The 12,757-nt window shown below is 40.2% G+C and overlaps 1 protein-coding gene across 1 annotated transcript in view; it reads right to left on the bottom strand.

The window, feature by feature from the left end:
* aff2 (AF4/FMR2 family, member 2) overlaps positions 1 to 12,757 on the bottom strand; it is a 192,820-nt gene that overhangs the window by 68,370 nt on the left and 111,693 nt on the right. Inside the window, 1 exon segment of the mRNA XM_042493782.1 lies at positions 5,390 to 5,444. Coding sequence (XP_042349716.1) covers positions 5,390 to 5,444 — 55 coding nt within the window.

The following is a 12,757-nucleotide window of genomic DNA, read 5'->3' as shown; positions in this document are numbered from 1 at the left end:
TATGACATTGAACAGACACACCAAAATTACCCCCACACACAGAAAGGCATACTCGTCTGCTGCAGAGCCATGTACATAGCTCTGCTCTACTGGTGATGGGAAAGTAGTCTGTATCCTATTCTTCTTAAAATCTCCAATGCCAATAGCAGAACCGTTAACATCAGAGCTTATCAATACTCTGGTCTTTAATAATTCAGCACTGGGACCCATTAAATACCAGGTTTCAGTACCCATCCCAATCCACGACTTTTCAAAAATTTTAAAATCATGACCCATCCCTAGTTGGGTGCGTGTAGTACCACCACTGCTACCAGTTTCCTGCAAAACCCTGTGTTCTATCATGTTTATTTCTTTAAAGGGGGTCTCCATAAAATTCAGAGTGTGTGAGTTGTTGGACATGGTTCTCAACATGGAGATGGCTGAGCTGGCGGCTAGCAAGCCTCAGCAACAAACACGTCTCAATATCAGCGGTAACCACCATATAAGTGCAGCACAAAGCATCCTACCACAACAAACCATAGAGAAACCGGGTGTGAAACAAACACAGAGATAGCTTGACTTTGTTCTCTGCTCAGGACATCGTTGATCCAATATGTCTTTACTTAGCAAGTAGTGGTTTGCTGCTGTATTAATTACTTTGAATGTCACATACTGTACAGGATCTTTAAGCCTTAGATTTGTCTCAGAGCTACACAGTGGAAAATGGCCTACTATTACTATTTCCTCAAGTTTGATATATTATGTCATATAAGAGAACATGTACTGGACATGTATGGAAACACCTCAGAAAAGCTGTCTAAATATTGTTGCAGTGGGCTCACTGTGCCACAGTGAGTACTAGTCATGACCATATTCCCCAGTGTGCTGGACATTTTTACCAGCTGCAACTGTATCTTTATATAAAGACAGAGCTTTTAAGCTTGACTTTGCTCTGACCAAGGTGATCTGTCATCACAAGCTCGCAGAGAGAAAAGAGAGAAATGCAGGGAGATAGAGAGACAAAGGACAGTCCTGCAGCTGTAATTGGGTTGCTGTTTTTCTGTCAGTTTCTAAAGTCATTAGGAACATCTCTCTCTTTCCTGCTATCTCTCGTTTCCTGTCCTCTTTCCCATTTCTCCTCCATCCCTCCTTCCTCTGCTCTTTCTTTCAATTCCCTCCTCTCCTCTGTCTCTCTTTGCTCTTTGCCAAAAACATATTCATCATACTCCTCTGCTGCCCTCACAGCGTTGTGCCACAGCATACTAATGACAGTGTGTGTGTGTGTGTGTGTGTGTGAGAGAGAGAGAGAGAAGTGTCAGTATGTGTTTATAGTTTTGTGTTTGCTGGTGTAAATGCTTGTGAATATAAGTAGCCATGTGTACACTGTATGTGCTTGTCTGTGTGTTTTTGTGTATTTGATTAAGAATGTATGTGTCTGTGCGTGTGTGTGTGTGTGTGTGTGTTGTGTTTTACTTCAGGCTATAAAAGCTTGATAATACACCATGCACTCATTTGCTATAAGCCTGTTAACAGCATGCACAGAAAAATGCCACTGAATTCATCCCAGCCTTGCTCTCTCTCTCGCCATCGCTCTCATTCTATCTCTTTGTCTCTTGCTCGCTCGTCTTTTCTTTCCATCTTTTTCTCTCTTTATCTTTGCCTTCTGTCTGCATTGTTATCAGTCTGTCTCAGCTGTCTTTGTCTTGCTCCCTTTTCCTGTCTGTCCTGCTAACTTACTCACTTTCTTCATTTCATTCTCAATTTCCTCTCTGTTTATGTTGATGACTCTCCACATCACACATCCAAAGAAAATGAGATTGATGACAAGATAAAAACCAGGAGGGTGAATGTGTGGTGGAGACTTATAAGAATAGTTTTTGGGAACAACACTTTCTTCCACAATTCTTCCAAGTCACTGTGAAATGCTAAGTTCTAAGCTCCACGTTCTAATTCTGTATACCAGTGTTAATTGTACAGTTATCTCTTGGTCTATGCCAAATATGTTTTAAAAAAACATTTTTATATCAAAGTCTCTATATTTAATCTTCCGGTAAAACATTTAAATAATTTGATGACTCATCTTTAGCAAAACAGCTCATACACACATTTATTCTGTCAAACAAGATTTTATGTCTAGCTAACCACATCAGTAATATAGCCATACTTTGCTGTTGGGTGGTTGTAGTGATGTCTATGATCGGATTTTGTGGCCAGTCAAAAGTTTAGCTTTTAAATATGTTTAGGTCCAATGCTCCGTTTGTAACAGGCCAACAGTTTAGCCAAATTAGGTACCGCATTCTTTAAAGGTAAAACCACAGAGTGTATAAAAGAAGTAGATTGAGAATCACCCATTGGTTCATGGAAGTTTTAAAGCCTCCAATTTGGCATTTTGGCCACCATCTTGTTTTTTTTTTTAACTGGAAGTGACCATATTTGGATGAGGGGCTGACAATATGACAATGTGCTAACCCACATATACCTTCATAAAGTGAAAACACTCTGTGAAAGGTTCTAAGTTCTTAGACGATAATAACATGCCAAAAATATAAAAAAGTTTGTGTTAATATAGATATAAATGTTCACAGTGCCATGGATGGGTTGGGTCACCATGGTAGCAACTTGTCAATCACAGGGTGGCCAAGCCCCAAAGCATATCCTACTTTTTAGCGTATTTTACTCTAAATGTGACCACAACCTAAAAAATGAACATCATACTGTATTAAAGAGGACTTCAAACTAGCAAATGAGACCGCTCAGCATTGCCTCTAGCATTTTCTCTGTAGACCACCATTATAAAAGGGATGTCTGTAAAAGTGTTGACAGGACACGTCAAGCTGCAAACAAGGTCAGTTCCTACTCTTTCTGCTGTGAATCTTTAAGACAATAGGTTCTCTATAATTTAATAGCCACCATCTTAAGATACAGTATGTAGTTATGACTGTTCATCTATGAATAATCAAGTGAGAGGTCGGGTTAATAGACTTTTAAACAATCTGACTTGTTTTTGCAATCAGTGAAGTCGCCCCTTGCTGGCTATTAGAGAGAATGCAGGATTAAGGCAGTTCTGCATTGGCTGCACTGTTTAGACCAGGGTGCTATGTTGACTTCTTTTCAACAGTCTATGGGTAAAACCAAAACTAAGTACACCTTAGTTGTCAATAAAAATCTTAATCGGAGGACTTCCACCTACTGTCAACTTCCCTCAACAGCACTGTAACATCAGGAGGCAAAAGATGACAAAGAGCCTGGATCCAAACACACACCTCCTACTATACTATGATATTACTCTGATCACCCACCAGCTAACAGTCAGGCTCAGTTTTATATGATGATACAACTTGTATTTTAATAGATATATTTATGAATATGTCTCCCAAGTTTAGGATGATTAAATATTTTCATATTTTACAGTACGGGAGAAAGGAGGTGATTTTGACATAGAACATAGTTTTTATGTCACTGTGTGTTTAAGAAGGGCTGTGATGCACTTCAGAAAGAACAGTGAGAGAAAGACAGAATAAGAATTCATTGTGTCCTTTTTAATTCTGTCTATTCATCCTAATACCAAGAGTAATTTTAGTGACCTCTTTGATTGAGGAAGCCACTTGCTGCACTTCTGAATGCACTCTGTGTAATTAACACATCTAGTTTCAGCATAACTGCAATAACTAAAACCACTATAAATGACCTGCCGTCATTTACAATTATAAAATCTACCATCATTGTGATTATACAATCAGAAGGACAGTTTAAAGAGGATGAGAGGAATCAGTATCTTTTCATTAACACAAAATGTCTCATGGACTCTTTGATGAGCGCTGATATCAGTCCACACAGTCGGGGAGGGGGCAGCAGCACGACCCCCACTGACTACTTTGAACTCGTCTCTGGCATCATTAGTGCATGATGATAGTGATTAGAGCAGAGAGGGGGACGCCGTGCCAAGTTGCATACTGGAAAACAAGACAAGAGGAGCAGGACAACTGCATTGCTCATATGCAAAGTGCCCCAGAGTGACAAACACAACCTCTTCTGTCAGTGGAGACTAAACTGAACGTGGGGATACATCCCTGTTGGATCAAAAACATCATCATGTATAATATGTCCGAGGTTTGTCAATATGACACCAATGACACGGTAGGTATGACCTTTCAAAGTTTAAAATTCTAAAGTTACATTAGGACTGTGTGTGGTTTTTAGCCCTCAATCTGTAGAGCCTGACGTGCATCACTGGAATAATTAGAGACTTTAAGCTTGTTTAATTACAATTGACTTATTATTCGATCAATTTAAAAAAGCTGCTTTAATTTGATGAATTACATTTGCATTTAAATGATGTTTTATAAAACTTAAAGTGAAAAAGTAGTAATACAAAGATCATTACAAACAGGACAGGTATGTTACTCTGTGGGCTGGACTTCAGTTCATTTGTAGATGGTGCAGTGACTGCTTACAGGTCTTGGCTGAAACTAAATAAAACTCACCGAAACTGTCTTGATTACTCTTGCTAGTGATCCAGTCAGTAAGACCCCTGTTCCAAGCTTGGTTTGGTCAAAATAAAATGTTAATTCACCAAGTTAGATGAAAAAAACCCAAAACGTGCTGTTATTCCCCACAGTCTCTCTCTGCCTGCTGTCAGCCGACTGTTTACAGACCTGTGACTTCCCCCTTCACTGTGGTATCACTGTGTCTTTCAGCTCAGCTCAGAGACTGGAGACTGAGCCCTGGTGGTACTTGGTGCCTGCTGTGTACTACATACAATGAGTTGAATGAAAAAGGAGCACCTGTATTTATGACAATATTAAAAAAACATACCTTTGGGATTTCTAAAAGTCCTTGGTGTACTGTAATACTGCCCAGCCTAGTTTGTGTCTCACTCTCTTTGTTAGGATAAGAGTGCACTAAATGCTAAACAAAGTTCACTCTCTATTGACTATGGTGTCTTCTGAAAACTATTCATAGTCTTTGTGCTGACCTGACCAAAGGTCACATAGGTTGGGGACATGTTTTGAACTGCAGATTAAAAAAAGTGCCAAATATCCATATTTTCAGCTAATGTGAGACTTTGAGAGAGAGACGGATAGACGTTGGGAAAAACAGCTTTTGACTTATGAGTGAAAGGATTAAATACCTGGAGATGTAACCTTAATAAAAGCTTATTAAAGGTGATTGGACACATGGATCTGAACTGATGAAATAGTAAATGAGAAGAGGAATGAATGCTGAATGCATGCTTCCAGAAACTAGAGTTGAAGACAGATGAATGAATCAGTAAATGTCACAGATACAAAGATGATCTTAATGTAATGGATGTGAACGCATGATTGATCTGAGAACAGATAGAGAAAAAAATGGAGCGAGGGACGATTTGCACAGATAAATTAATGGACGGAGTGCAGAGGGAGCTCACCTGCTGTTCGGGCTCCTCCTCGTCGCTGCTGATCTTCAGGTCATCCTCCAGCATTCTGCACAGAGACAAAGGGACACGTGTTACTGCGGTCCTGACCCCCTGTCTACTTGCGTTAGGTCGGACGTAGCGAGTCGTGATCTGCAATTCCCTTTGAAGAACCTTTCTGGCAAGCGGATTAATTACACAGCAAAAAGCAGCCCTGGTTCATGTTGGGGAATGAGAAAATGGACAGTGGATGGAGCGTTTCGCCACTAAAAACCTACCAGATGTTCGGCTTTTAGAGCTCACAGTAGAAAGCCAGATTGTTTTTTCACCTGGAAACTTTCTGTCTGACAACTGCTGACCTTCAGCCAAAAATTCCTTGGAAACAAAGAGGACGTGATCAGGCCGAGATCAGTCCCTCAGTCTGGATTGTGCACTGATGTTTAGGGGGACCTCTAATCAAAACTAGAATTACTACATTGTGGTTGTAAGCCTCTGCAAACCCATCAAGTTGTATCTACAGTTTACACTTCACACAAATCTTCTCCCCGGCAGCACAAAAAATCAAAACAATCAGAACAGTTTCAAGGTGGACACCCAAGATTAGTTTCAGCAAATGTCTCCACTACTGTTCCTGAGTTATGGCTTTGAATAATGGCAAGAAAAGTGTTTTTGCAGAACATAATGATGTCACAGTAAAGTCGTCCTTAGACATTTTGGATATAAAATATCATCACTTCATCATTTTATCCTTTGAGACATTTGTGTGAATTTTTGTTATAATTAATGTATGAATGTCTAAGTTATGGCCAAAAACATGTTCTGTAGGTCACAGTAACCTTGACCTTTGACCTTCAACCACCAAAGTCAAACAGTTAATTCTTGAGTGGATATTTATGCTAAAATTTAAGACATTTTTTCAAAGACCTTGAGATATTGCATTCATGAAGTGAGACAGAGACAAGGTCACAGTGACCTCTGATGACCAAATTCTAATTAGTTCATCTTTGAGTCTAAAGCCGCATTTCCATCCAAAACTTTCAGTATAGCACCTCTGAAATCAAAAGTTACAAACATGTACCTAGACCCTGGGCGGGGGTAGCTGTCCCTTGCTGCTGGACGGAGCAGTGTATTTCCTTTTTTACCGGTGATACAGAGTGAAGTCTGCACCCCGATTATTGTCCAATGAACGGGGCTGCAGGGCAACATTTTTAGAACAACAAAGAGCAGGCTGGAGTCAGAGTCTCTCTCTATGGGATACTTAAAAAAGCAGGTTGTCAGGCAACAGCAGGGACTTAGTGCTGCTGGAGCGCAAAGGAACAGGGTAACTCCAACTTTTGCACCAAATGATTAGAATTTATCCAGTTTACTCACTTCTGTTGCAATTGATACACATTTTTTAAACACTTGAAGATCTACTCATTATTAAAATTGTACGTCATCCAAGAGAGACAAATTTGAGCAGTCAAAGATGTCATACTGAAATCTGAGGTGTGTTGATGGACTTATGTTGTCATCTCATGCATTGAGTAACATTACAAGTATTACTACTAGTATTACTAGTATTACAATTGCTCCACCTTAAAAGGCCACAAGCCAAAATGCGGCGGTCCAATAAAGTGTTCTTTAAACTACAGGTGTGGCTGGATATCTTTGATCTAATCCACCTTAAAAGTTGCCGGTAGGTGGCCCAGTGAATGAAATCTTTTTTTTTTCTCAGTCTATTTCTTCTGCTTCTGGTAGAAGATGCAAAACGTCCTTTCATGTTTAAGGTATAGTTTACTATCATATGAAAAAGTTGTCACAGTAAGACCTGCCCTGAGCCAGAGCTCAGAGTGTAGATTCTCTACTGACCAATCAGCTGCATTTCTAGCCCCACATTTTAGTACTGGATCAGTATGATTAGTATCCCAAGCAGACAGGTGATGACTTTTGACCTATGACCACCAAAATCTAATCACTTTACATTAAGTCTAAGTGGACATTTGTGCCAATTTTGATGAAATTCCCAGAGGGCTTTGTTTAGATATCGCATCTACAAAAAGGACTGATGTACGGACGTATGAACTTCTGGACAGACGGACAACCAGAAAACAGTGCATCTGGCCATAGTTACCACCAGCGTGGAGACATAAAAAACTGATTATTGCCCCATTTCCTTTTTTAGTTGTGTTTGTTTTATTCAAGAGATGAAATTTCAGTACAGATGTACGCAGGCCATGAAAAAGATATACAAGACACAGTCGATAACATGACCCCCCTCAGAGCATCACCTGCTCCTTACCACACAAATTATTCAGTATTTATGTGCTGTGCATTGGCAAGCTCCCATGTTTTATTGCTTTATATAAACCTTCCACACAAACTACTGTTATTTTAAGCTGGCACTGCTATTGTTATGACAGGAGAATCCCCTAAAGGGATTTTTACTGCCTCACGAACCACTCTTGTCAGTGCTTGCACCGCTAAAAAAACACTCCCCAGTGTTGTGGTGTTTTCAGATGGGACCGTACGCGTGGTGAATAACTGAAGCACAATAAGAAAAAGCTTTGCAGATAAGGGGCACAGTGCAGCACGCGGTGATGATAGATATGTTTGAATGAATGAATAATGGATTCATGTTTTATTTCATAAGAAGGGACAGATGGAGAGAGGGAGATAGTGAGTGAGATGGATATGATAATGACGGAGAGGAGAAGGGGAGCGAGTGACAGAGAGGGAGAGAGAGAGAAGCATGGAGGGGAAAGGAATAAAATGCAAGAGAGAGTGGAAGCATCCATGAGGACAGACGCAGTCGGATATAAATGAGTTATGGACTAAAGCATCCATGACATGCAGAGCTTAGAGAGTGCAGCATCAAATTTCTACAGGGCTCCTAATTGCCTTCATAAAATGGAGTCTTTTTATTTCTTAAAGTAAAGCTGGAGTGGAGCTCCAGTACTTGCAGGAAGTTTGTCTAGGAGGATGTTAATATTTTCCACAGCTAAATCAAAGCCACGCTCAGCTAATGACTGATTGCTCAACACTCCCGCTGTAGAGAATTTCAGATGCACATGCACTCAACCTGCAAAACAAAACGCACACATAAATCTCCCTCACAGTTGACTGGCTTGCAGGGAAAACTCTAAAGCTGAACACGTTTCTCCCGATTCATGTCCACAATCAACACTCATTTATTTAGACCAGCTCAGAGCCTTTATTCTGTCTCCTAACGCTTTCTTTCCTGCTGTGCTTAACACAGAGGCCTACCTTATCCTCTCATTTACTCCACTTTGGTGCTAAGCCGTCATTGCTGCGCTGACTTCCACAGGATCAACTGTTAATGATGCTTGAGATTCTTAGCACGGCGCTCTTTTCATTGTCTTTTCATGTTCGTCAATGCTTGTTCAAACTTCAAAGTTTTTCCTGAATTTCAAAGTGAGCTGTGAAAAGCAGGACTTGCTGTGTGGCACAAGGTTTGTCTGAGGCAGCAGTTTCCCAACCTGGGGGCTTGTGACCCAAACAACGGGCAGGAGACAAAGCTGCAGGTGACGAGCTGATTCAAAGTAAAGCAAAGCAAAGGAAAATGATTTCTACTGCACCAAATTACTTTAAGTGCTGCCTGTGACTCACTACATAATTTTTCATGCAAAGCCAGATATTCCGCCACGTGGTTGTAAGCCTCCGCGCACCAGTCATGCTGCACTTACAGTTTTCATCCATATCTGTAAAAACATGGATGCCTAACATATATAAGATCTACACAATCAGCATCATTTCAAGGTGGTTCTTGAGGGTTCTTTAGTTATGGCGAAAAAACAGAGGTCTCCATGACCTTTGACCTTCAACCACCAGGTTCTAATCAATATACTTGAGTTCAAGTAGACGTTTGTGCCAAATTTGGGAAAAACTTCCTAAAGGCCATCTTCAGGTATTGCACTCCCAAAAATGAGATGGATGCAAGGTCACAGTGACCTTGACCTTTGACCAATGGCCACCAAAATAAGCTCATTGTTGAGTCTGAGTGAATGTTTGTGCAAAATTTCAAGAAATTCCCTCAAGGCATTGTTGAGCTATCGTTCACAAGAATGTGGCAGATTTATGGACATCCCAAATACATAATGCCTCCGGTCTCAGTTATCGTTGGCGTGGAGGCATTCAAAAAATAAAAAGAAAAGAAAAATTGTATCTGTCATGGGCAGAAGACTTATTTTCCGTTAGGGCGTCACAAGCATAAAATGTTAAGAATCGCCTGAGGTCTAAGGATACAAGTGCCAGAAACATACTTGTAAAAAATGAAAAGAACTGGACGGCATTGAATACTACTTCTGTGATTCATTACTCTGCATGAGCCTGAACAACCATAGACCTGCTATCTTGGACATTTGGAGCAAGAGGTGGCCTGATATTGACTATATCTGCCCAAGAGGGTGGAGCTGTGGAGGAGTGAGGGTAGATCCGACTCATACCAAAACCCCCAAGAACAACATCCAGCTTTGAAAACAATTTTACATAGCCAAACTGTGGATTACAACTTCTGGGTCTGTCACACGATGCAATCTGGCCCAAAAGGACTTTTTCCCATTGACTTACATTGTGAAAGAGACATCTGGGAATAAGTGGATACATTTTTTTGACTGTGTTTTTGTCGGAAGCACTAATGTACATAAACACGTTTACATACTCACTGTGTTTGATTATTCTTCATTCACTGAGTATGAGACACACTTCATTATTATTTGCATTACTTGCGTACACAGAACATTGACAAACAGCAGGGTCGATGTTTTGGATGTTGTGTATAAAGAATTATTTTTTCGCTTTAAATGTGAGCTTTTAGCTGAGGCTTTATTGGGCTCACACTGCGCCTTATTATTAAAGGAAAAGATACATACTTGTATTGTGAAAAAAATCTATCTCTGTTTACACCTGACCTACACTTTCCCATCTGGAGTGCTGAAATTTCATTCAAAATTATCAGAGCTTATTCACCTGATGGACGCATGTATTATAGTATTAAAGTGTAATACCGTCACAATAACACTGGCTGCTTATTGTCCTCCTCTGACCAGTCAGCTGTTAGCTGGTGGTGACAACGCATGAGAGTCTGTATTCTACACACACTGAGCGAAACATGAACTGAACTCGTAACCCTCACAGTGTTGGTGCCTTGCTCTATGTGGGATGCTAACACTGTGCAGGTCACCATGTGTGATTGTGCACATAATGACAACTCCAGCACTGCTGTTAGAGAGCTCAGTGATAATAAAAGCCCGGGCGCTCTCTGGGTTTCTGTTCCTGCCTGCACGTGAGACAGCCTCGCTGCAGACTGAGCAAACACAAAAGCTGGTTCGACCAGACAAGCTTTCCTCACGTCTTCTGCTCTGCTGCATACATGACGTTGTCTTAACATCATGTGATCGCATTAGAGCGAGCAGGAAGGTACAGTACTAGCTGCTCTAACAAAAAACCCAACCGAAACCTGCTTTTGTTTCTAATGTGGCATTAAGGAACAGAGCCTATTTGCGAGGATTACTGTTGGATGAGTTTTCTGTAATGGTCGGACAAAGTAAACGTTGAGCAAAGAATATAGCAATTAGCCTCAACAGGACAATTACTCTTGAATAAGACGAGCTCTGCCTATTCATTACCCCTTACATTTTACGCTGTTGAGCATCACAGTAGCCTAATGGCTGCAGTATAGACATTGTTTTTAATCAATAACTATTATTTTATCCTAATAAACAAAGCAGTATTTATGCTTGAACACAAAACGAGGAAAAAAATTACACCTCAGGCCAAACAATAACAATCAAAAGAAACAGGCTTATCGGCTTTGGAAGCAAAATAGTGTAATAAGCCACAGAAAGCACTCCAGTTCCAGCAGACATCACCCTAATGGAGAAATAATTAACTATGTAACTACACTCTTAAAGAGGAGGGAATGAGAGTTTACATGCTGACCTGCTGCTGAATGACTGCTTACGATAGACTGCAGTGACTTTTTCGTAACTTGCAGGGTTTTTGCATCATCTTTTGACCAGCAAGTCTTTTTCATTTTCAAAAGCTCCTTTTTGACACCGTGCTTGCCACATTTCCTTTAATTAGCTTTCACCAAATGTATAAATAATGCATTGCACTTAGCACTGGAAAACTCTCATTTAATGTGACAGCAGCCAGAGCACAAATCCTCTTCCACAGATCAAGAAAGAAATTAAATAAGAAGCAGCAAAACATTTGGAGGAAAGCAAAAAAAAAAAAGATAGTTTTTAGTTTTGTGTCTTTTGTGTCTACAAGTGGATTTTAGTGTTCTGACAGTAAAAATAGATACGTTTTCAATGGTTTGGTTTGAAATGCAGTCCCTCACAAACAAATAATTGACTGATTGCTAAGCCCCACCAATCTGTTGCCACACTTCAGTTCATTCATGGCACATTTTACTCTGATACCTTGCACTGACTTTTTGAAGCAATGCGCCCTTGATTTGAGACAAAAGCAGTCCTCTTATTTCTTTTTGCTACCTATTTAAATGGACTAATTTGCTGGCTGAAATGATAACTGTCACTAGCAGATTTGATCAGATGTAGCTAGCTAGCTAATTACGCTAATGTTAGCTGCATAAGTTGGTTTTAAACACTGACTCTTGTACAGTTTTTAATGTTTCCAGCTGACTTGATTCTTGTAATAGGAGTGCTAAATATGGTAAATGGACGTGTATCTATTTAGCACCTTTCAACATGCGGACTGAAGGAGCCAGGGGTCAAATCACCAACTATTCTACAACCCGCTCTAGCTCCTGAGCTACGGCTGCCCTTCATGCAGGTCTACAGCCCAGTCCCCTAGAAATTTCATTTAATACAACTAATTTAAAAAAGCACATTTCCTCCATCTTTGAGAGAAATGTAATGCTGAGTGAATTACATATCCTATTAACATAATGAGGACGTTGCTAATTTACGTATCTGACAAGCTGCAAAAATGTTCATACTGAACGAATCAGCAACATGTTCGCTGACTAAGATTTTCATTTGTTTTCAGCCAAAATAACTAATCTTGTAATACACTCATTTTATGGTTCTACTTTTCATAAACATTCAGCCTAACTCCTGATCTTTCCTTCCCCCTAATCAAAGCCTAGCCTGCCTAAACCACAGACAGGAGTCGGGACGGGAACCTCAAGTTCTGGTGTCATAGTCCTGCACATAAATGTAGTGTTTCCTTCACTAAAAGAAACGTCTGAAAATAATCCAGGCAGTGATTAGGTTGCCACCACAATGTAATTATGAAAACTATTCATTAATACACAAGCATTATTTCTATGGGACAGGGTTGACTTAATGGCTACATGTGGTGCTAAGACTAACTATCTCTGAGAGAATAAGTTGGTATCCCCACCAGTTTCAGACA

The sequence above is a fragment of the Plectropomus leopardus genome, chromosome 9 (genome assembly GCF_008729295.1).
Source record: "Plectropomus leopardus isolate mb chromosome 9, YSFRI_Pleo_2.0, whole genome shotgun sequence".
Taxonomy (NCBI): domain Eukaryota; kingdom Metazoa; phylum Chordata; class Actinopteri; order Perciformes; family Serranidae; genus Plectropomus; species Plectropomus leopardus.
This window is presented reverse-complemented; position numbering and strand designations above follow the sequence as displayed.